Source organism: Rhipicephalus sanguineus, chromosome 1 (genome assembly GCF_013339695.2).
Source record: "Rhipicephalus sanguineus isolate Rsan-2018 chromosome 1, BIME_Rsan_1.4, whole genome shotgun sequence".
Classification (NCBI taxonomy): Eukaryota; Metazoa; Arthropoda; class Arachnida; order Ixodida; family Ixodidae; genus Rhipicephalus; species Rhipicephalus sanguineus.
The window spans coordinates 255,813,955-255,838,138 of record NC_051176.1 but is presented as its reverse complement, the minus strand read 5'-3'; the positions used below and the strand labels follow the sequence as shown (position 1 = coordinate 255,838,138).

Genomic DNA, 24,184 nt, shown 5'->3' with positions numbered 1-24,184 from the left:
TTGAAGTGACGCTAAAATGGTCACAATTAACTACGCTAGAATTAGTTATACGATACGCTAGAGCATTTACGATTTAACTTAGGGATTACGAGACCCAAAGCTACAAATTACAGTAAAAAAGTCACCAACAAAAATTTTGCTGTCAGGGGTCCTTTAATGCCAATAGTTGGCGCTACAAGTCAAATAAAAAAATAGACTTTTCGGCGGGACTGACTCGTTTTTTGCACCACAGAACTGCAAATGAGACATAAAAGCTATAATCAGGAATATATCTTGTTGGTCCATTGACGGAAACTGTACACTGCTTTACGAGGTGTCAGGTTCATTCCATCTGGTCACACTGTGCGACGCTGAGTTAACGCTCCTCATATGGTTTGCCGCCCTCTCTGACGGCGTTGATCCGACGACGCCGAGGGTCGCAACGTCAGAAAACGCCGGCCAAAACGCTCTATATGGTTCGGCCTTTAAGCTGCCTCCATTGGCCAGAATTAACACCATAAGCCCATAGTATGGACAAGCAGACGACGTATTAGATCAGATGCCTTTGAGAAAAACAAAACAAAGAAAGCACACAAGGAGAATCCCCTTTGGGAGTTGTCTAAGTGGTGCGTAAGGGTTGCGTTTTTATGTAGGTAGCGGCCGTCCCTTAAACGTCGTTTTCGGGGGCCATCGGCGTGGCGTCTCCATCTTCTTTCTAGCACTCGTCAGCTTCTCGAACGCTGTTCCCATGACACGCGCATCCCGCGACCACTGAAACGCCCTTTATTGCGATAGCAATTATATGGACACTCTCGGCGGACTTTTGCCGTCGCCGTCATGTCCCGTTAAAGTCCAAAATAAAAAAAAACCCGCATTTCCCCGAAGGGGAGTATGAGGAAGTGCGAAGCACGGGGTGATGCTATGAGGGGGCGCGCGCGACTAAACTGCAGAGCCGAGCGAAGGAGACGGCAGCGAGAGAGCACGCGCCAGCCGACCCACGGAGGTCTGGCCGTTTTTAAGTGCAAAGCACTTTTACTGATGATGATGATCTGTCTTCCGAACTCGTTCCAAAGAACCCGCAACGCGTTCAACTTGTTGGCGGCGTTGCGCACGCCCGATATGGGGCTCAGGTTGTTGTCGAACCACAGTCGATCGCACACCGCGCAGCTATATCCGAAGCTGCGGTCCAGGAAGTCTCGCTTGAAGCGCGCGTCCGGCCGATCGAATTCGAGGGCCCACGCTCGCTCACGCATCGCGCGTCCCCGCGCCAGATCGGCTTCGGGGTGCTTCAATGTTTCAACCGCCGGCCTTCATCACCACAGGCAATGCGCGGGGCGCGCGCAGCCACGGAGCGGAGGGCGGAGCGCGCGCAGTCACGTGGGGCGTGACGTCGCTGCGCCGTTGCTACAGACGCTCCTCTCCGCTCCTCGCGCCGTTGCTATGGGACGGCGGATTCAGGGTCGCTTATAAAGTGCATTCGCACTTAAAAAATCCCCCGCGCATCGTATGTTCTACTGCGGGTAAAACCGCGCGAGCGGGGTCGACGATCGCGGCTGAAGCAGAGATCAAACGAGCCCGGCCAATCTCCGTCGCCCGGAGGGCGCATGCGATAACATCACCCCGCTTGGGAGGCCTGCCGTCGGAGCAGAGACGAAACGCCCTGCCCGTCTTGAACGAGCATGAAAAGACGGGGAGGGGGGTGTCGCTCGAGCAGCAACCATGAACTTTGTTTCTAAGGTAGCGGTCGCGGTCGCTGGCGCGCACGCTATCTCGGCAGCCATCAGTAGAAAGAGCATCTCTTCCTGGAGCGGCCGTATTCTCTTACACCAGCGTTTTGTAGAGTTACGCGAGATCGGATCCAAAAGAGCTGCCAGCCTCACTTCGTATAACATTTCAATTTGTTGCTATCGCATTCATTGCTTCGCCTATGCGTTGAATTCACACTCGCTTCTGCGAGTGTGAATTTTCCTGATGTGTACAATCCTCCTTGGCGGCTTTACGCCTTGTACTGCCACGGCCGGTCTAAAGGCGCGCGCTCGCTCCTTCTTTTAGGGCTTCTGTTTCACTTCCACCAAATTCAACGAAGCCTTCATAGAGGGTGTTATCTTGCTACGTGCGTTTTGCATCGCGGGTTCAGCGCATTCACGTAGGTCGCATATGTTCATATTTTATGTTCATATACGTAGCGTAGTGGATCTGAGCCCTCTGAGCGTGGGGGCCTGGGTTCAGACCCAAATATCGGAGCGAAAACTTACTTGCTTTTATTTATTATTTCTTTATAGCGGCTCTCGGGCAGTTTTCTCGTCAAGTCGGCATAGATATACGTCCTCATCAAAAAAAAAAGTCGAAGTTTAATGCGATCAACTGGTACCGGACGACTCGTATATCGATATTACGTCCATCCTGACATATTAAGGGCTCATAGTGCAAATATATATATATATATATATATATATATATATATATATATATATATATATATATATATATATATATATATATATATAATATGAGTCATTCCATGCCAAATGCCAAGTGTCCCAGACGTGGCGCTCGCACATCGCAGATTTTGCCGATAAAATTTGTGCCTTTTTCCTGTGCCACATGGAGTATTGTGGCAAAACAATTTTGCTAGAAAAAAATTTTGACAATCATGGCGCCCCCTCGAAGTTAGCTTGTATTTGTTAAACTGTGCTTAATGGAAAAATGTGTGTAAAATCTATTTTTGTGTGTTAAGCTTTGAAACCGCGCTTGTGCCATTGCAGACGTTCTGTTTAGTTGTCCTATTCATTAATTCCGAAAATTTTCATGTATTCTTTGATTGGGAAAGAACTCGGGTCTGTCTTTTCATTTTTCTTTGTAGTTTTTCTCTGCGATGTGAGATTATATCTGATATCAAGGAATAAATTTTTTTTTTGTTTCGCAGCCTTCGGGTGTTATCTTGTTTGCCATCGATAATCGTCGTCCGTCTTGCGTGAAGTTTTCGTTTTTACGCTATGCGCGCGGGGTTTTCGAGCTGAAAGTGCCGGTAACGCCGCGTTAAAGAAAGTGCTCCGTTATTCTAGTAAAACAGGAACTTCCGAAGGGTAAAAAATTTTTGTAGTACATAGCTGTTTGACTTGTTTTGAAGTTATCAGGCTGCACCCTGGGACAAGTGGTGCCGATGTTCGCATGCTAGAAGAGAAAATTTTCAACGTCTGCATGCCACGACGTCGCGCCTTGGAACACTGATATTTAGACGCTTGTTTGAACAAACTGTGCAGTTATAAACCATCTGTGTGTGTGTACGTGCGCGGGGTGGGGGCTAGGTAGGTGCATGTATGCCATTTGGTGCCGTCCTGAAGTTGCTCGCTTGCGACTTCATAGAAACCTGCGCACAAACACATGGACCAATAACAGAGGAGGACACTTCTCCGGTAATTTCTTGGTGATTGTGCGCTGTTTTTCATTATACTATCGCCAACTCGCCCAGCATAATAAGCTTCTATGAGTCACTTGTCACGTGCTGTACAGATGCTCTCGTGCGGCTGCCCTTCTTTTGTCGAACGTCATTGTGCGTGCGGCGAACGGATAGAAGTGCCGCTTCGGTGATGCTTGATGCATTTGCTAGATGTTCGGTGTCTCCTCCTTGGAGCGTCGCTCATTTGCGTATGACCGCGTGAGTTTTCCGCCATATGATTCAACAGAGTGACCTGTGCGGGTGACAAGCGCCGCGCACAGATCATTCGTTTAGATGTGGCATATAATACTTGACGGTCCATTAAGAGCGTCTAGGTTATTTAAGACCTTGCCGTGAAATCCTCCGTCGGCGAATCCTCGTCTGGCGGCAGTTTTGAATGGTTCCTTATCGTCGGATGGCCATTGGCGTCGCTGCGCACACCACCTATCCGCGGTCAGCGGGAAAAGATGCGCAGGGCCATGATGTTGCAATCTGGTCCGTGCGCGACAGTGTGCCACCGACAGCCGTCCCGATAGCGCGCTGGTCGAGAGTTGCTTACAGTGCCGCCAGCGGTGCGAAAAGTGTGATGAGCCTGCTGCAGCTGCCGCCTTGTCGACAGCCGTGGAGCGGCATCTACACGCAACCGGGCTTTGTTCTTTGGTGCAGGGACCCACGTCAGGGTCTGCAGCGGTAAGCGCGCTCGACTCTGAGCATTTGGCCGGTTTCTAGAGGGCACCTTTCACGTGACTAATCCGTAATACCCTGAAGTGAGCTGGGTGAGCAAGAGGCCACTTTTGCCTTGTTCAGTGGGACGCTGATAATTTCGCGTAATTCGCCGCGGCCGGCGCTTAGCTCCCTTCTCGTTTGCGAGGTAGACAAGCACGGCGAAAGCGATTCGCGCACGTTCGGCCAACATTTGTGTTCTCTGGTGATCTTCCCGTTTACCGATCATGCCGGCGTCCGCGTTTTCCACCTTCTCAACCGGTCTTCGTCGGGAAAGCTCGTTGCAGCCACTTTGCATGCGTTAGTCCCGGAACTTTGGCCCGAATGAGTCTGGCAGAGGTCTTTGCGGAGCTCGTCCACTATCGTGATTTCCGTGTTTCATCGTGCCTTTGATGAGGCGTTTAGACTTCAAAAGCATTGCTTCTAAGCCGTGAGGGGGTGGTTGGTGGCCCGACGGTGGTCGCGCTGCCGGTCTGCTTTAGCGGCTGCTTGTTGGTTTATTCATGGCCCACGCGCAAGAATTTAACGCTTTGCCCACTGTGCCCGCTTCCGCGGAACTTTGAGCTGAGCACGGGATTGTATTAGTGCCCCTTCTAAATTCTGAGGCTTTACGTCATGAAACCACTGACTGAAAAACGCCGTGGTGGATGCCTTCTAATTTTCACCACATGAGGCTATTTGACGTGTTTTTTTTACTTTTTTTTGACGTGCACGAAGATCACGTTTTGCAGCCGTCATCTCGGTGGGCGTTTCCAGTTTCTGCGTGCCTACTTTCACTTTCGCCAAACATGATCACCCCGTTGCAGGGGCGTAGCCAGAAATATTTTTGGGGGTGGTACGACGTGTTTGTATGTGCGCGTGTATATATACACATGCAAAATTCAAAAATTGGGAGTGTGTACCCCCCCCCCCCCGGCTATGCTGTTGGTATCGCTAGTTTCGTTGTTGGTTTCGGTAGTTACTTTATTAAAAGCAGTGTGAATGAACGCCCGTAATGGCGCTATACTCTATTGGATTCTTCACCTCTGTCATTTACTATACGGGCTAGTAGCATTCCGGCAACGTGTTTCGAGACTTTCTACTGCGTCGAGGCCCCGGCCATTGGCCTGCATCTGACGCACTTTACTTATTTTTCCGGGTTGATCACACTTCTGTTTATTTAAAATAAATATACGATGGATGTTTTCCGTAAAATTTGGTCTTCGACAGATGGAAAAAGCATTATTTTTCCTCCTAGAGTTCGCAAGGCTAGATCTGCCTGCAACCAAGATGCTCCTTCCTTCTAGAGCGACGAGTTTGAGTCGCTTAATCGTCCTGCGGATCGGCAACAACCGTCGCTTCCGATCACTTGTACAGTCAACTCTTTTGCGTTGGCTTTAGACGAAAGTGAGCGGCTGGCGCATGACGAGTGCGTACTTGTGCCGTCGTGCTCATCATGCGCCAGCCAGCCATCAAGAGGAAGCTTTAGCTCGGGGCACCCATCTAACCGTGCCTAATGCGCTGTAGTTTGACTAAAACCATGTATAAGAAAGCAGCCACGCATATTTAAAAAAAGAAGTCTGCTGTAATGCATTAAGAATTTGGCAGGGTTTTCTTAGCGTGCGTTAAAAGAAAGACAAATGACACACAAGGACCGCGTGTGCCTTTGTCCAGTTTTTGCTGCAACGAAGCGTGTGCTACGTCGGAGCTTAATCATGAACATATCCTCAAATCAGTTTTCTGCAGGAGCACTCTTCGAATACAGTAAAACGTGTTTTTAATTGGGGTTTGGCGAAGCGTCGTAAGATGTCGCATCAGCGCCCGGTAACCTATGGCGGCATTTTGTAAGCATTCCTAAAACGGACGGAGGCGGTCCGTTGAGTTGCACTCGATTGGTCAATGTGAGCCGTATTTCGTCGCGGCGCTCGTCACGGCTCACATTGACCAATCGCGTGCGACTCAAATGGACGGACCGCCTCCGTCCGTTTTAGGAATGCTTACAAAATACCGCCACTAAAGTCCCTTAATATATAGAAAGTAGCGACACTCTCCTCCATATCCTCTCCAAAGTGTCCAAACCTTATCTATACCCTCTCATAAAGCCCCTCCATGCGTTTTAGCGGCAGTAGACGCGATGGAGGGGCTTTACCCTCTCCCAAACGGCCACCGTGCGGGCGCCGGCCCTATTCGCCGCGAGATCGGGCTACAGGTGGCAGCAACGTCGCCGCGCAAGTGTGGATAGGCGGTTGTCGGCGCGTACACAAACGCATACACAGCGCTTCGTTGTGAGCGATCTGACCCGATTTTCAGCAAACAAAATGGGTTGACTGCAGTTTTCTGGTAATATGTGCGCTTTTCATTCCCGAATTAATGCACGAAGTGCGCCGAACGTTACTATTGTGAGAGAAGCGCATTCTGCCAACGAACGGGTTGCTCGCCTTCGGCAACAGTTCGCGTTTTCGCGATGGACGACGTTTTCTTGTTGTTTGATTTCTACATTGTTAACTTGTTACACCTACAACGCAACTGCTATAGCGCGACTCAATTAAGTATTTACTTCTTGTTCATCTGGATATCCCCCAACAAAAAGAAAGCCCGTATTCTTTCACGATGAGTTCAAATAGCACTTTGTGCCTTGCGTGCTCAAATATTCATCCGCATTTCTTATTCAGTTCTCCATGAAATGTAGGACAGTTGATAGATTTACTGAGGAAAGCTACGTGGCTGACAGCGCTTTAGCGCTACGGAGACGTTTTAACACGCACACGCTTTTCATTCCAGTAACAGTACACAAAGCTAATTGTACAGCACGGAAATTTCGTCGATTGATTACTTGCACGACAGTATAATGAAACAAAGGCCCGGTTATTTCACGAGACCAAAGTACGTTTTTTTCATGCGAATGACGTCCGCTGCCTTACGTCAATCTACTATAACAACGCAACACAAACGCTCAAGAAAAAAATGTGACTTCGCGCGAAATTACTACGACATGAATCTAAAGTACGCCGTTTGGATTAATTTTGACCATCAGGGCTCTTTAACGCGCACCTTAATTTAAGTACGCGGGTGTTTTTGTATAAATTTCGCCACAAGTTAAAATTGCGCAAGGCAACTCAGTTTTTCGGTTTCCGTGTGATTCCATTTTCTGTTCTTTTTAGGGAATAATTTAAGTACCGAAGGGTCGGACGTGACTTGACAAATATTTCTCTGTAGTGTGACCAGGACCGTACAAAACTAAAGGTCTTCTCGTATTCTATAAACGACAGTGCTGAAGTTACACACCTAATCACAACGCACAAGTGAATGATAGCCTTTTTTTTTTACCACCGAGCCGCTAAAAGGCTATATTCACATGAGATTCAATACTTCTCATCTTTAGGACAACGCCACATGCACTTTGCAATGTGCTTGGACCACGGGCCGGCATCGACACTGATATGATTCTCGTGAACGGAGGATACGACTACCACACACAGCACTCTCGAAAAGTGCACTCACTGATCTTATTACAGTACATATACAGCCGGTCAAGGCCAAATGCTTCTTTACATCGTGTTAGGCATAGCGGTTAAAGTTGCACTAGCGCGACGGAATAAACCGCCTTTTGAGGACCTGCATGACGCACGCGCACATGCAAACACAACGTGGCTAGCAGACGACGCATGGCGCAATCCACACTAGGCGCGGTTCAGCCAGAAGCCGCCAGGTGGCGACTCCGCTCGATCTCGCGGCTCGCGCCACTTTCCTATCAACAATGCTATGTCACGCTGATAACGCGCGCGTTTCCCTGGCGGCGGCCCGTGAAGCAGGGAGGTGGAAGGCGGGAGAGGAGGGGGCTCGGCGTGGCGGCTCGGTTAAAAGAAAGACGGTACTTTCCCAAAAATAGATGATTTTAGTCTGTCCGGTATTTCGGTAACGCGAAGGCGTAGCGTAATGCCGGCTAGCGTGCGCCGAGCTGCCGCTACGTCAAGTGGCGCCAGCTATGGAGGATAAAAACAACGAACAAACACATAGTGTATGTCCTCCGAGGTTCCGGGATTGTCATTCGCTAAGCCTACACATTGATTATTTGAGTATGGCTCTAGAAAACGGTGCCGAATCGGCACGAATACCTTGCTGTCGAAGCTTAAGGACGTCAATCTAAAGCAAATAAAAGCATCAGTTCGGAAATAACGAGCGATAGAGCGCGCGACGGCCACTTGATATATTCGAAGTGGACGGCAATCGCTTTCGGCGGCGCGGCCATGTTTACCGGGCGTGCGCATGCGCAGTTCACACCCGGTATTCCGGTACACGCAAGGCATTTTGCGTATAGCGGTATGCCGGACAGACTAAAATCCTCTAATATCCAGGGACTTTACGGTAACCCGGTAACGCTACGGCACGGCCGCTCGATCTCCCCGGGAGATCGAGCGGCCGTGGCTACGGTAACTAAAGCCTGGAAAGTAGCGACACTTTTAACGCGATAGCGTTAGCGGGCTCATTTCGCAGAAATTTCGCCGTCGGTGACGGCGTCGCTTGTGAGCGAAAAATCGAGAAAGATGCAAATAAAATAAACAATAAAAATCTTCGGTCCCATTGAGGATCGAACACGGGCCGTTTGCGTGGCAAGCAGGTGTCCTACCACAAAGCCACGATGTTACTTGTAACTGCTGCGAAAAAAAAACACTACATAAATGCCATGAAGTGGAAGGAGTCTCCTTAACGCATTTTGTTCGGCCAGTGTCACGACGAAAATGAGCCCATTCGGCGATTTGTAGGCGCATTGGCGAGGCCATCAAACTACGTTTTTTGCGCGACGCCATGCTTCGAAAAAAGCCGGGATAGTGCAGCCATCGCCGCTAAAGACACGAACTTTCAAACAGCTCCAAAAATGGACATCTATGTCCATCTAGCGGAAAACATATCAATCCAACGCCTCTTTTCTAGAGGAGGCGTTGATCAAGCAAACAGCAAACATTAGATAATGTGCTGCCATCTGTGAGGCATTGTGAGAAATATGTCTCGACTCTAGCACAGGGAAGTGCTTTAGATCGAAAACCTGTACAGCGCGCGCGCGCGTGTGTGTCTGTGTGCGTGTGTGTAACACACATTTAATAAGTATGCACTTAAAGGGGTATTCAGACGGGGGAGAAATGCTCGGGGGGTAAAGGCGGAGCCTAGTGACGTCAGCTCGCGAGGAGAAGTCTCCACAAATGCCCCCCCACTCACACGGACGAGGCAAACGGAGGGGGAGACCAGTGTTACTAGACTACTCTGGTGGCTTGCACCACCCGTTTGACGAGCTGCTGACGACGAGCTGCAGACGACCATCCAGCTGCAGACTGGACACCCACTGCCGCTATCTGCAGGAGCAAGTGCAACAATGTGGCCAAACAAGAGCCCGAAATTCCGCCACATCCCCCACCGCAGGGGGATCGTTTGTCCTTTCGGGGAAATCTTCCCTGTCTCCTCCGAGGAGGCGCGGGGGGGTCACGCCCACTCGCTAATCCGTGACGTCGCGGTCACGTGATACGCAATCCCCCGTCTCCCCTGAGCATTCCTCCCCCGTCTGTAAGTGGTTTCGCTATCGCGTTCAACTCTTGAAGGCGAAGCTTAAGGGCCCCCCAATTTTTTTGATCGTGGCCGCGAGCGAGTAATGGTGGTTTGAACAGATGAAATACGTGGGAGCACGCGTCGTTCGAGGTTGGGGATAAAGGCCTGAACACACGCACGTGTTGCAGCGTGTCAGCGCGTGACCTTTTTACGCGGCGCTGCGCCCTCTCCCCATGGGGAGAGAGGGCGCGCGGCTACGCGAAGCTGTGCGTCTCTCTCTCCATAGGGAGAGGGCGCGGCGCCGCGTCAAAAGGTAACGCGCTGACACGCTGCAACGCGTGCGTGTGTTCAGGCCTTAAGGGAGTGAAAGGAGGTGCCACCTTCTCGAGAAATGAGTGCCCACAACAGCGAAAACCAGGCCGCAATTAGAAAAACCGGTGGGTGCCCGGCTGCACTGGGAATCGCACCCAGTACCTCCCGCATCGAGGCGGACGCTTCAACCACACGGCCACCGCTGCTGCTCCTTGCAGCGACATCCTCGGCCACGTCGCCACCCCTCCCCTCGTCACCGCTGCACACTGATCGGCTGCGGTACGCGAAAAAGCCCCCCCCCCCCCCCCCCCCCGAGTATCGAGGCGCCAAACTCTGCGTGTCACGAAAACGTCATGGGACTTATTTTGGCTGCTTTTTACGTTTCTTTCCGGCTGCCTTTCGCCTGCCAAGTGTGGGGCAACTGCCCTACTGCAGGGTATTTTTGGCATTTTCATTGCTATGTGAGGCTGTCTGGCGTTTTCTTTTTTACCAAATGTAGGGTAGGGTACCAAATGCTTTACTAAAATAGGGGAAGGGGGTGGGGGTGTGGTAAGATTGCCTCCCCCCCTTTCATCAATGGGGAACCCTTTGCACACCTATGGTAGAATAATCAGAAAGAAAATTTCGTTGTTTGAAGTTCGTATTTTTACTTAGACGTGTGGGGAGTACTATAGGTCTTCTTTACTGCAGCTTTTAAATGTCTTTTTAAAGTTAACAAATACAGTTGTTAGTTAATAGCTTGAAACATGACTTTACAAACTACTTTGGGAAATCTAGTGCTCTTTATGACTTTAGGTTCGATCCTTTAGTTATTAGCGCATTTTTGTTTTATTCTCTGAAGGTATATACATTTGCTACATGTCTGTCACCTTTTAAACATTTATTCGGTTAATTCAGTCATGTGTGCTTATAAGAATTGAGCTTACTTGTTCATAATGCTACATTCAAGCTTTAAGCAATGTTTATGATAAGTCGCCTGATGACAGGAACTTGCAAGTGTAGTGAATATTGCGAAGTTGATATTGTTTTATATACAAATGGTGAAAAAAGGCTGCTCAGTATTAAAAAAATATATATATATTTTGCATTCTCTTTTGGCACTGTTCACTGTAGTTCATTGATTTACTGCCACGGCGGCCGCATTTTCAGTGGAGGCGAAAATGCTTGAGGTTTATGTACTTGGATTTAGGTGCGCGTTAAAGAACCCCAGGTGGTCGAAATTTTCGAAGCCCTCCACTATGGTGCCCCTCATATTCATATCGTGGTTTTGGTACTTTAAACCCCAGATATTATTTCATTGATTTAAAAAATTTCCAAATCCCCTCCTCCCCCAATTAATTTGAGTACACTTGGAAGAAGCAGTTGGTACACGTGTTGCTTGCTTTACCAAATGTGTTGTCGTTTTGTTACAATTCCTTGTTTATGGCATAACAAAACTGATTTTCGGGCGGAACGTGAAATATTGTTGCCCAAATGAGATGAGACTACAACCATGGGCTTGTTTTGGTGGTCAAGTGCTTGTTTTCGCCGACTTTGTTGCAGTGGGAGCAATGGTTGTATCTGCAATGATTTTTTGTCAGATTGATTTTGACTTTTGGCCCTTGTGTCGCAGCTGCTTTTTTTTCTTCCTTTTTTTCTATTGTTGGTTTATAAGTTTTTATGCAACTTTTTCTTTTCCAGGCTTCATGATGAAATTGAAGACTTCTACAGGTACATGCAGCCAACTCCAGCAGAGCATCACATGCGGTTGGGGGTAATCCAAAGGATAAAAGACGTTATCCTTGGCCTTTGGCCTCAAGCAGAGGTCAGTTTACATCTTTTTATCTTTCTACTTTTTTCTCAACAGTTCTTGAATTGCAGAGTTGCAGTGTTTTATTGATTACCTGGAAAATACTCCTACACGTCCGGCATTCAATGTCAGTCATTAATTGCATTTACTTGACATCTAATGCTTGTGCTCAAAGTGAATACCTCAGCAATATGCTGCCTTACAGTGATGGAAAAATCTTCTAAAATGTGCCATGCGAATTATGACAACGAAAACTTTACGTTGGTGGGGTTGATAGTTGGTTGAGTTGGTATGGATGCATTGATGAAAACTGCATGACAGCATGGGATGCATAGTGAGAGGGGGAACTGGTGAATTCAGAGATGCATTAACCTGTGTGCACTGCTGAGACAGGAACCGAGAATGTTCATATGCGCTTTGAGTGTAGCGTAGAGAGGGGCATTAGCATTTATTTCATTACAAAAAAAGCACACTCATTGGGACTTTGTTTAACCAGAATATTTGAAACCACACTCTTGATTGCATGTGTCCATGCCAGCATGGCATGTGATAAATACTCATCACCATTAGTCTTTCATAAGCAAATGCCACGTGCATGGTTGATTTGCTCAAAGCACAGTTAAGGGCGTTGCAATACAATAGCACATAAGTGCATACATATAGCTTTATATCATATTATAGGCATTCTTAAGGGGGGACGCGGCTTTCGTATCGCGCAAAATGGCAAAAAAATCGATTTTTTGAAAATCACATTTTCAGTTTCTGTAGCCCTTTTTCTATCTGATTCCAAAATATCTTCACTGAAAACCACCTAGAAGTGCTTTAAAAAATTTGTTGCACGTGCTGAGTCGGCGAAAATTATTGTGGAGATCGCAAAAAAACGGTGGTTTTCAAAAAAGTGTTGCTCCGCAACGGCACAACCGGGCGCCGCCATTTTGAGCTCGCCGTAAAGAGCATTTCTTCGTTTTCAAATTCCCCGCCTCAGCTGGCTCCTCCCTTTGAAAACAAGCGCACAAAAAGCAAATCTCTGAAGGTCGTTTCGAGGCCTCCGATTGGCCGCGTCCGCCATGTTGCTCCAGCACGCCTCGTCATTGGTCCGATGCTCGCTCCGAGAGGACAGCCGTCTGCTATGGTGGCCACCATACGTCTGCTGCTTACGCGTCGCGATGTTACCTGATGTTACGACTGTCGAAAATCGCGCTACTTAGTGACGCGTTCACTCGTCCTGTGTGCACGGGTCGACGATAATTTAGAATATGATTACCCTGTAGTTTGACAGCTGCAAGCGGAAGCGCAGTCATCAGTGTACGATAGACGATAGCGTGCCGCGCTTGTCGCGAACATCGCAGATGCGCGTCTCGGGTAGAAGTTCAGCTTGTCAGCACTTCGTACTCCGAGACGAATAACTTCGCGCTACTACTCTTTGTACTCGCGATCGAACATGACTTGCATTGAAACATCGGGCACCGCGGCCACGCACACCGCGACCGAGCTTACTGCTCGGAGTCGTGGCTAGGCCTAACTCCGCTCACGGTGCTGGTTTACGAGACGAATCCGAACTTTGCGGGCAAGGACATCGCGCTAGCGGACAAGCCGCACTGTGCTTCGTCACAAGCAGCAAATCGCATCGTCCGCTGGCTCCTCGAAAGTGCGGATGGACATTTTACGAATCGGCAGCGGACCTCCCGGCCAAGCTCGTCGCGCATTGACCGCTCGGAACAGCGGCTAGCAATTTCGCGCGTCGGCGCCGCAAAATGCGAGACCAAGCACGTTATGTGCGCCGATGTTTCGTCGCCGCGGCTAGGAGCATTGTGCATTGTCACCGAATGCCGCCAGCCAGCATATCGTGCGCCGACTTCCCGGACCCCGCGGCCGAGTACATCGGCTTGAAAGAAAGCGCTGGTGACGCAATTTAGGCACGTTTGGATTCGTGCTTGGTATCGCCGCTAGCTCTGATGAATCTTCGAAAATAACGAATGCCTCGCAAATTACCGTTTCCGCGACCGAGTGGATGATGAAACGCATCACAGGCGGGGTTTGCAAATGAGCGTGGCGTGTGTGAAGCAGGGAGTTGAATTTATATCTGACCAACTCGCGTTATTGAATAAACTGCTCAGATATTTGATCCCAGAAATGTTTGCAATAACTGTGCCAATTTTCATCAAAACCTACGAAGGAAAATGCCACGTCCCCCACCTTAATTTTATTCAGAAGGTCACTGGAAAGAATGACCTCCGGTACGCATGCATTGTTTGTGATGAAGACAGTGATACTTCCCTCACTCTGAAGAAAGAACATACAGATTTATTCCACTGGCTAAAGAAGACTGTATAAATCATGTCAAAGAGAGGATGGGTACAGCTCTCCAACACATGTGTCAAGAAGCAAGAAGGATAGACTAGGAGGATGGGGCAACCTGACTGAAGACCTGATTAAAAGACTGACTAGTTGTTATGGCATGGCTATCCGTGACAACATTGGCCTGACGCAGGACTTGATCAAAAGGCTCACCAGCTATTATGTATGGCCTAGCACTGCGAAGCAACACGGACGTCGAAGATATGAAGAAAGCAGTGATGGCCACCTTTCATAATGTTTCATCGACAGATGCAGAACCTCATCAAGAGCTCTGTCCTTCCGGTGCCCGCAGCTGGTGCAGGCACCGTGCAGCAGAGGCAGAGGGGAAGCCACAACTTCCACACACGTATAACCTGCCCAACAAAGTTGTTGAAGCGTTGCGGCCAGTGTACCAACGCCTGTCTGACCCTCAACTGCAGGCTCGTTGCAGTGGCAACAAGACACAAAATGCCGCTGAAAGCCTTCACTCGGTGATTTGGTCACTAATTTCTAAGCAGCAGCATGCCTCCCACTTCACTGTGGAAGTAGCAGTCCATGAGGCAGTTGCGAGGTACAATGCAGGCAACTTTCAAGCTTACACCAAGATTTGTGCTGCAATGGGTGTGCAACCTGGGGCCCTTACCCTCCACAGGGCTGCTAAAAAGACGCTCAGCGAGCAAGGAAGTCATCGCACATGCATGAAGTGAAAGGGCAGAGACGCAAAAGGTTGCCTCTACACAAGAACACCAAGGACTACAGTGCTGGTGCCTTCTAACAAATGTAAACAACTTCAAAAACTTTGATAGGCTTTTTCTCACCAGTGTGTTTTGGACATTGTGCATTGCTCGTGGAAAGAGTAGCACGGGAATGACTGGACCGATTTTGATTCTGTTTCTTTTTCCTGAATCCCTGAACACTGCTTGTGGGTATGACATTCTTCAATTTCTTGTTTATGGCCCAGTTATTTTTCTAGATGATGATTTGTCCATGACACTGTTTCTGACAATGTGTGTCAGCAGCCATGATGATCTCTAAAAAAAAAAAAGAGAATTTACTAAACAATTCTGAGAGTGTCATACCCTGTAGTCTTCTTTTGAGTAAAGATCAACACATTTGCAGCTTCCTGGCATGTTTTGTTACAGCGCTAGGCTTTCCACAAGCAGACCATATAATTGGACCATGTAGCATGATATAACTTGAGAACTACTCAAGGTATCATGATGAAACTGCATATTTCCCTATACAAGACACTTATTAGTATGCATGCCAAATTTCATTGCTCTAGGTCAACAAACAAAAAAGTTTTTTTTCAATGCCACCTCCCCCCTTAAATGCCAAAAAAATCTCTACTCAGCATGCGTGCTGCCACAAAAAAAAAAAAAATTGGATCTGTCGTTTCTGAATCCCTTCTGCAACATGACAAAACACACTTGGTACTACAGTGAATATTAACTCTTCAAGCGGAAAATTAAAAAAAATGCTCAAAGGAGTGCCACATGACAGCAGACCCTGTCATTGCTTTCAGCTGTTAACCAAATTTTTTTAGATCCTTGTTCAAGTTATATGAAACACCCTGTATATTTGCTGAAATCATTTGCTATATCACTTTTCACAGAAATTTATTCGGGGTATAAAAGGAAAGTCCACTGAATTAACTTTGCTTCAAAAAAGAGACATTGAAAATGTGAAAAGTGCGCACTATAGCCCTTGTTCTTAATTTGAAAAGGGGCATTCAGTTATCCGGCTTGGCAGAATAACTTATGGCATAAGAGGACAGGCTCACAAACCTACTAAAGGCAACTTGACTGGTCCAACCATCTCGTGTCTAACCATCTCATGCACTAGCAATGCTGTTTTCTCCTACCTTCCACTTTGAGTAGCCAAAATTTGATCTATTCGACAAGCAGCCCACATGACATGATCAAAATGAGTTTAAAGGGACACTAAAGGCAAATGACAATTTGTGTCAGAGTGAAAGCCCAATCTATGACAACTTCTAAAACGGCAATATTATCAACAGCAGTGCCCTACTTACCGAGAAAGTAAGCTAAATGTATCACATGATGAGCGCCACGAGTGGGACATTTTCGAAGTGATCCCGATGACGTATGGAAGTCGGCCTACAATAAATCACTAGTAATCAAACTAGCAGCAGTAAAAAAAGAACACTCCGAGCATCAAAAGACGTAATAAAATGCTGTTTGTTCGTTTCCGCTTGATTCATGGAAAACAAAACCTCCGTGGCGTTGCCATGGGGAACGGCGCGCGTGGTTCAAAGGTTCCGTTTTCGCCGAACTGCGCCTCGCCTGTCTCAGTGGCAGTTTCGGGATCGCGTACTGCCGTGCGTGTTTTGCGCGCTCGTGAAAGTCGCTCTGACAGAAAGTTCGACAAAATGCCGCATGCGTGTGATATTGCCAGATGCCCGAATGGTGCACAACGCCAGTGCTGCAGCAAGGAAACCGGTGTCTTTTCACTGGGTGCCGCGGAATGAACCCTTACGCTCGAAGTGGCTTAGTGTCATGCCATTGCGCCAGTGTGCTAAACAGTCAAAACCTCTGCGTGTGTGCTCGCTGCACTTTCGTACTGAGGATAACGAGACCAACCGCAACTTGGTGAAGGCTTTGAATGTGCCCATCCGAGCAAGTCTTTGCCGCAGCGCCGTTGTTGCTACTGTGGGTCCCGCTACTTCCGCTCGGCTGCTACTTGTGTCGGCGGCCGCGCAGTCAAAGCGGACAACGTTGGGCACGGCAGCAGTGACGTATGAGAGTCGTATTTTCAGGCGGGAGATTTGAAGCGCGCTAACGCGATGCGGACCTACTAAAAACGTGATTTTATTTCAAAATAAGCACTTCCTTGGCACAAAAGCAGCACTACGAGGTTTCTGGACCGCTATTTCAACAATCAACGTCGACTTAATATTTGCCTTTAGTGTCCCTTTAAGAACCTTTGCTTTGAAAGAACATTGTGGGTTTCATATCTCTTTTGAATGAGATTGGTTTGTTTGTCACTTGACAAAATTATGGAGGCTCTACACCAGCACCGGAGCTCGAAATTGTCACGCTTATTTTTTTTTTCATATTTTCGTAAGGGGGACAATTTGCACCCATGTGTTGCCACAGTGAAAAATTGGAGCATTAACTGTAATTTAGTTTTAAAGCTGACATCTGTGTTTCGTAATTGTTGAAAGTCCACCCATTCATCCTTCTTAGTATACCATTCTTTGGTAAATTTTCTTATGTTCATCTGTCCTGGATTCTAGAAAAACTTCTGCAAAACCTCTCATTTAGTTTTAATATTAAACATATTTTCTTCACCTGTTGTCACAACTTCAGCCTTAGTTATCCCCTTCAGGCATGAATTATGATGCAATGTCTCGAAATGTATCAAATTCACGTAGCATAATTCCACAGCACTCAATATTACATTTAAAAAAAGACCATAAAGTAATGCTGTTTTGTGCGAGCTTCAGTAATTAATCTTGCCGTAACATCCCGAGGAAGCACTCCCCCTACGGTGATGGATAATCCAACAAGATTTGGAGGGGGGGGGGGAGCGCTTGCTCAGTCGCGCATCAAAATTCAAGACAGCAGCCAAAGAGCCGCTAAGAATAAAGAATGCACAGCCTGCTTCTAATAAAATTCTTTATTGAATGTGCACGCATTCACTGTTTTTATCCACACTCGTTGGGCAAATAAAACAGTGAATGAAACAGTGAAAATAGTAGTAGGGGTGAAGGGGGCGCATATTTCAGATCTCCCGAAAAAGGGAGGGGGGCGCTTCCTCAGGTAGGGGCACTTGCTCGGGTTTTTACAGTAATTAGGAAGTAATTAATTATTCGGCAGTCAGCCATGTTCCATTTTTACATAAAAGGAATGAAATCGTAGGCTCAAAATTCATGCGCAATTAGTTTTGGTTGCATTCATTTCAAGCAAAAAAAAAAAAAACTTGTGACATTGCTCCTGGAATACGACATGTCGAATGACCCATCGCACATGGTAGTGCCTTCACCATGTGGTCGGCTTCGGTCGTACACAGCGCACTGAGGTTAAGTCAACACACATTGGCTATCCAGAAGGTTCACTTCATCCAATGAGCAATGTATCTTGCTCTCTTTTTGCCGCAAGTCGATGCAACTAGCAAAAACAAGTTGCGTACACAAATGTAGCCACCTCCGATGAAGGGGTTGTGTTTAGGAGACTAGCCTTCTTTCGTTTTATTACCTTCAGTGTGAGGGTTTTTAAGGTGGGATGAGACTTTGAAAATGAGTTTCAGAATTTGGCTGTACAGCTGTAGTAATAAAAGCTATGGCTATAAAATTTGCAAGGAATTATAAAAATAGATGCAAGTTGCATGGGAGCTCAATTATTTCTTGATAATTGTCTCTCAGTTTGCAAAGTTAAATGGGGCTTTTTAAAATGTTAGACAGCTATATTAATGCAAGTCCGTGTGCATTTCATTTCGATTGACTTTATCGGTATTTACTTGTCACATTACAGTATTTACTTGCAAGTCTCTCTGATTCACTAGGCTGAACAATATAAATTTTGTGAAGTAGGTGGAATTCACATTGCAGGAAAAGGTGGCCTGTGTTCCTGAGTTTGCATATTGATGGTGTGTATTGATGATGGAAAGAACAAGATTAACTTAACATGATGTGGTGCTGTTTTCAGGTGGAGATTTTTGGGAGCTTTCGGACAGGCCTGTACCTTCCAACCAGGTAAATAAAGCATTTATAGTGTGAGGAATCTGGTTTGTTCTTTTAATATGTATAAGGCATGACATGATAAGTTTCAGGTAAGTACCTACAGAGCAAATTTGTGCTGAAAGAATGTCGACATGTGCCTAGAAAGGGTCCCTAGAACACTTTTCAAGCCATTGTTTTTAGTAATGAGAGTTGTGTAGATGACAGTTTCGGGGAGAAATGCAACAATAGTGGCAGCGATATGGGTGCACAGTCTGAAGTTCTTCAACCTAGAAGATTGAAAATACAAGAAAGGAGTATATTTGCATGTGCCCTTAAGGGGGGACGTGGCAATGGGAATGGTAAATTTATTCAAAATGTTCAATTTTTCAATTTATTTTTTTTTTGCAATCCTGAGATAATCTTTCATGTCATTGTGAAATATTAGACCAAAATAAACAGTAGGAGTTGAGAAAAAAAGCACTTTCCTAGGGTGCTGTCATCAAAAACCATGAGAAAATTGGGTTCTAGTAAATGCAAATCTTGCAGCTTTCCCTTGGCACAGTGCCACCATCTTAGCATCATTGTATAGAGGACAGATCGGAGCTCAAGGTAGTTGCAAAGCTGCATTTCTCATATGAAAAATAAAACAAGCTCCCTTCAGAGTTCTGTTTTCTTGGCTTTGAGCTCCATTTCTCGGCTTTCATTTGAGCAGTTGCTGTCAGTCATCCCTGTGCCATATCACAGCAAATGAAGATATAACCATTCCATTTTCTGCACTTAGATCCTGAGACATTGGTGAGTGCCGTAAAGCTGTCCATATTTGTCTGCACGTCATACCGATTTTTATAATTAACTTTTCATAAAAGTTGTTAGTAAGACAATATGTACAGGGCATTTCAGAATTTTTTTTTGTGCTTATTTGAATATTAAAAAGTAAACCAATAGCTTTACAGCACGAAATGGGTCCTTGTGAATACCCTTATGATAAAGTCTTGACGAAATTGTCTAATTAGTAATGGGATTGCAAGAGAGTATCAAGTGTTGTAACTCATAAACTACAATGGATAGCTCAAAACCGAATTCAGTTATGATATTAGCAGAATAAGTAACATCTGCATGCCAAATTTTATCTCTTAATATTCATAAATAAAAATATTATTCATTGCCACGTTCCCCCTTAGCTCGGATCTTGTATGGTCTTCTGTCTCCATCTCTTACTCACTTATGTGACCCCTCATTATAAACGGTAAGAGCTCAAAGTGCCTGCTTAGAGGAAGTTTGTGCTTCATGGCTGCCTGTTTTTTCTGGTGTACTGATGGTGTCCTTACCTTGGTAACAAATGATTATGCAGCTGCACCCCAACAGAGAGCTTTAGCACAGATGCACTACTTGCTTGTGAACATGGAACAATGCTGGGACGCCAGGGGTGAAAAAGCAGCACTGTTGGCAGTCGCATAGTGGTTTCCTTACGTGATTAAAATGCAAAGTATTTTCATATCTCCTCTTTGACCTATACCTAAAGTGTCTAACCAATGGTAAATGCAACCTGTGCCAGAAAGACAATGGCTTGAAAAGTGAAGGGCCCGTTTAAAGGCGCTCTGCAACATAGGTTAAACATAACCATTTTCATTGCTTCTTGCACCGTGGAATGCGGTGATATTTTGGCGCTAGTAGGAATGCTTAAAACAAACTGTTTGTGGTCTTAGTTAAACGAAGAAACCCCTTTGTGCTCAGACTACGGCATTCTCCTCGTCCTTCTGGACATTTTTGGAGTGGGAATTGATGACAGTGCTGTGCATTTCGATTGGCTTGACACGTCAAGTCCAATGTAACATATGTGTGCCACACTGTCCTGCACTGAAAGATAAAGATTTGTTAAACTTTATCTTATACAAGATGATTTGTTTTAAATATATTTAAAAATCCATTGCAACGAGACGCTATGTGTGCTCTTTAATGGTCTGTAAATGCCACCATGAGGTGAGACTTCCAGTATATCTCACACAGGTGTGCAGTGATTGGAAGCAATCAGTGACGTCATTAAGTGAAATAGGAAAAGGGGCATTTTTTTCTTGTCTGCGCAGGTTTTTAACTTCGAAGGCTAATGCAGTTCCTGTGCGCAAAGTCTTCTTGCATTCATCTCGGTATTCAATAATCCACACACTCCAGTATTGCTGAAGGCAGTCAATAAATGTTGCAGGGCCCGTTTAAGAAACACCAAGGACCCATATTGAGCATTTTCTTTGTCTATGTAATGGTGAGAATATGCATTCAAACTTGAATGAGCACTGTTTCCAGCTGCTGTCTTTAAACCATGAACCACTTTTCATGAACCACTTTTCCAAGTAATGATCTAATGACCTTAGTATCGGAGTTTACTGCCTCCCGAATCGATTGCCGCAAAAATTTCTCGAATCCGTTAAGAATCAGTGGAGTTACGGAGGTTTGGCGCACGCTCTCAGCGCTTTCTCTCTTTTCTCGTTCCGACGAACGCACTGGAAGCTAGACAGGCAGGGATGACACGGGGGTAAGAAGTTACGTCAGCGCGCGTCATGAAACGCAATCGCTCTCCTGCTGTGATTCGCACGTGCAAGTGCGGCTGGTGCGGCTACCGTGTAAAGTTAGCAGACTGAGGAGTGCGGCGCTGGCAAGTAGCGGCACCCCGTGGCAAGAAGCGCATCTCATCCGGCTATCGGCCAATAAGCAGGCTATGTCTCCGCGATGTCAACGTGCAGACGCCCCGCACACCGACGAGAGTGAGAACCGGCCTCTGTTTGAAAAGAGGGCACCTGAGGAAACGGCAACTTTGCACTCCGCTTGTGGCCTTTACGCGGCGCGCATGACTGTAATATTTTGCAGAGCAGTTCATAGCCGTGTCAGCTTTCCGCAGCTTGTGTTTTTTCAACAAGCCCAAGGGGTGCTTCATGACCCCTTTAAGGCTAAATACGCCGAAATACCCTACAAACATAATCGCTGTCTTAACTAAGCCTTCCATGAATTTCATGCCTATCAGTACTATGAAGGCCTGATTAGGAAACTACGAAAGAAGCCGAATTGTATGAGGGGCTCGTTTCTTTGTTGTACACAATAATGAAACCAGCACACATTAAGCCAAAAAATGCATAGGGGACATTATTTGTTGTTTCTAACCGTAATGTAGTGATTTTGATTAAGTTTACGTAAATTTCACTTTACATCAAAATCACTACACTACAGTTAGAAACAAATAATGTCCCCTATGCCTTGGCTTAATGTGTGTTGGTTTATTTTCTTGATTAAGAAACTAGGCACATGTGCCTGTACAGAGCAGCTATGTTTTTACTGCTTCAGAAGTTGATTTTGAATTTTAATTTTTTTCTTTTAGTGACATCGATGTGGTCGTCCTTGGCAAGTGGGAAACATTGCCTATGTGGACACTAGAGAAGGCCTTGCTAAGTCATGGAATTGCTGAACCACAATCTATTAAGGTCCTTGACAAGGCCTCTGTAAGTTTTTTGTTTTGACTTGAAAACTGTGTGAATGCAGTCTTGTGTATGGGAGTGCTATGTGGATGGTTGCTTTTCAAGTTTGCTGCAGATTTTTTAACCTTCAGTGTAATCCAGAACAATGAAATAAGTGCAAGATATATCAATACACTAAGTGGCAAAAGTAATCATTGCCTTTCTGCATCACTGCAGATGTATATAATAGGGAAGACACTAAAGTGCCTAGTCTCATCCAAAGAAAAATTGAGTGAGGAGTTTCTAGTTTTTCTTGTTGGAAGAGGGCTCTGTGCATGAGAAATTGAGATGAGATTGATCTTCATTTTACTCATATTGTGGAGTTCATTCATATTGCCAGAGTTCAATGCTTTTCTTGTGATAACGAAACTTCCGCAGAAGTTTCATGTGGGGACAAAAGCGTCCGCCAGAGGTGCTGCTGTGAGTAGGTTGCCGACCTGCCGCGTTTGGAAGAGCAGTCGCGCGTAAGCTAGACCTAGGTGCCTCATCAGACGCTGGCCGTGGCATGCAATACAAAAACCCACATGTCCGCAATAAAAGTCATAATAATCAAAATCTGGGTTTCAGCCATAACCAAAGCAAGGTATTCTACCACAAAACCATGCCTGTGCTTGAAACTGCTCTGGGAAAAGGCCCTGTACAGTCATGTCGGGCAAGGAGTCACGTTAACCAATGTAATATTGTGTGGCAGAGGCAGTGTTGGCGGTAACGCGTTACTTTTTTCAGTAACTTAGTAACGTACTCATTACAATTTAGAAACATTAACGGGTAACGTACTTACGTTAACATTTTTTGGTAATGTGTGGTGTCACGTTACTCGTTACTTTTTCATCCTGGGGGTGCCGTTTTCTCACAGCTCGCCCCGACAAATTCTTTTGTCGCAGCGTGTGACTGCTGTCGGCCTACCAGGCATTGACAAAGAAAGTGCGGGCGGAATCGCTTTTGTTTGTGGAAATTGTGGGGACCAATTTCTTAAGACGCGCCGACTCCTTGTGTGGTGGGTTGGGCCATCGCCACACAAAGCTTGAAGAAAGCCGCGTAATTCGCCATGAGAAACTGTACGGACATGCTTCTCGTGGAAGTGGATGTAGCAGGTGGATTGCTGGCACCTGCGCCTTTTCGTGCCCAAAAGACAGGCCGTCCGAAGAGAAAGCTCAAGAGCTGGTTTACTCCATACCACGTGCTGATTGTGAAGCTTCGTACGTGGAGGAAACAAAACTTCCCCGAGAGGCTGCGAGAACATAAAAACGATGTCCGCAAGTTCGCGTGACAAAGGAGTACACTCACTGAGCGCAGCATGGTAAACGACCACCGCATCGAATTCGACAGCTCCCGCGTCGTCGACTTAAGCGGCTTTTTGTGCAATTCTGGCCCATCCAGGCGACAGCCGGTAATGTCAACCGGTCTACAGGTGCGCTGTCGATCGAGAGTATGCCTTATAGTGGAGAATAGGCGTGACCCCACAGCTGGGAGAAAACCCTGAAAAAGAATGCGAGCGGGACCCGAAACATCGAATTTTTTCTTGTAACGCAACAAAAAAAAATTTTTTTACTCACTACCTTGGTTGGCGTCCCTGTTTCAACCAAGGCCTATTAATACAGCTGTCACACGAACAGCCTTAACCGCGGTTAAGCTATGGTTACGGCTAACCACGGTTACAGGTAGCTACACGGCAGACATTACCACAGTTAGTCTCCTAATCGTGGTTATTGTAAACGGGTGATTCTATGAGAGATCGACACGGATCCGAAAATAGATATTTTAGATTTGATTGAGTACTTTATATTTTATGCATGTACCACCCAGTAGCCCGAAAAGGAACTTAATTTCCTTATTAACTGCATAATTTACGAGGGGAAAAATATTAAACATATTCAATACGGAGGGACCAATTTCATTACCTG

At 46.4% G+C, this 24,184-nt stretch overlaps 1 protein-coding gene across 2 annotated transcripts in view; it reads left to right on the top strand.

Annotated features, from left to right (window-relative positions):
• The window catches only part of LOC119378340 (terminal nucleotidyltransferase 4B), a 72,030-nt gene that overhangs the window by 20,114 nt on the left and 27,732 nt on the right, over positions 1-24,184 (top strand). The window contains exons 1-4 of one of the 2 annotated variants that reach the window (XM_037647514.1): positions 3,819-4,108; positions 11,651-11,774; positions 18,767-18,813; positions 22,145-22,265. In XM_037647514.1, coding sequence (XP_037503442.1) covers positions 3,834-4,108; positions 11,651-11,774; positions 18,767-18,813; positions 22,145-22,265 — 567 coding nt within the window. In that variant the 5' untranslated portion in view covers positions 3,819-3,833. Of the gene's footprint in view, positions 1-3,818; positions 4,109-11,650; positions 11,775-18,766; positions 18,814-22,144; positions 22,266-24,184 lie in introns of those variants that run through there. The other variant, XM_037647510.2, reaches the window with a different exon arrangement.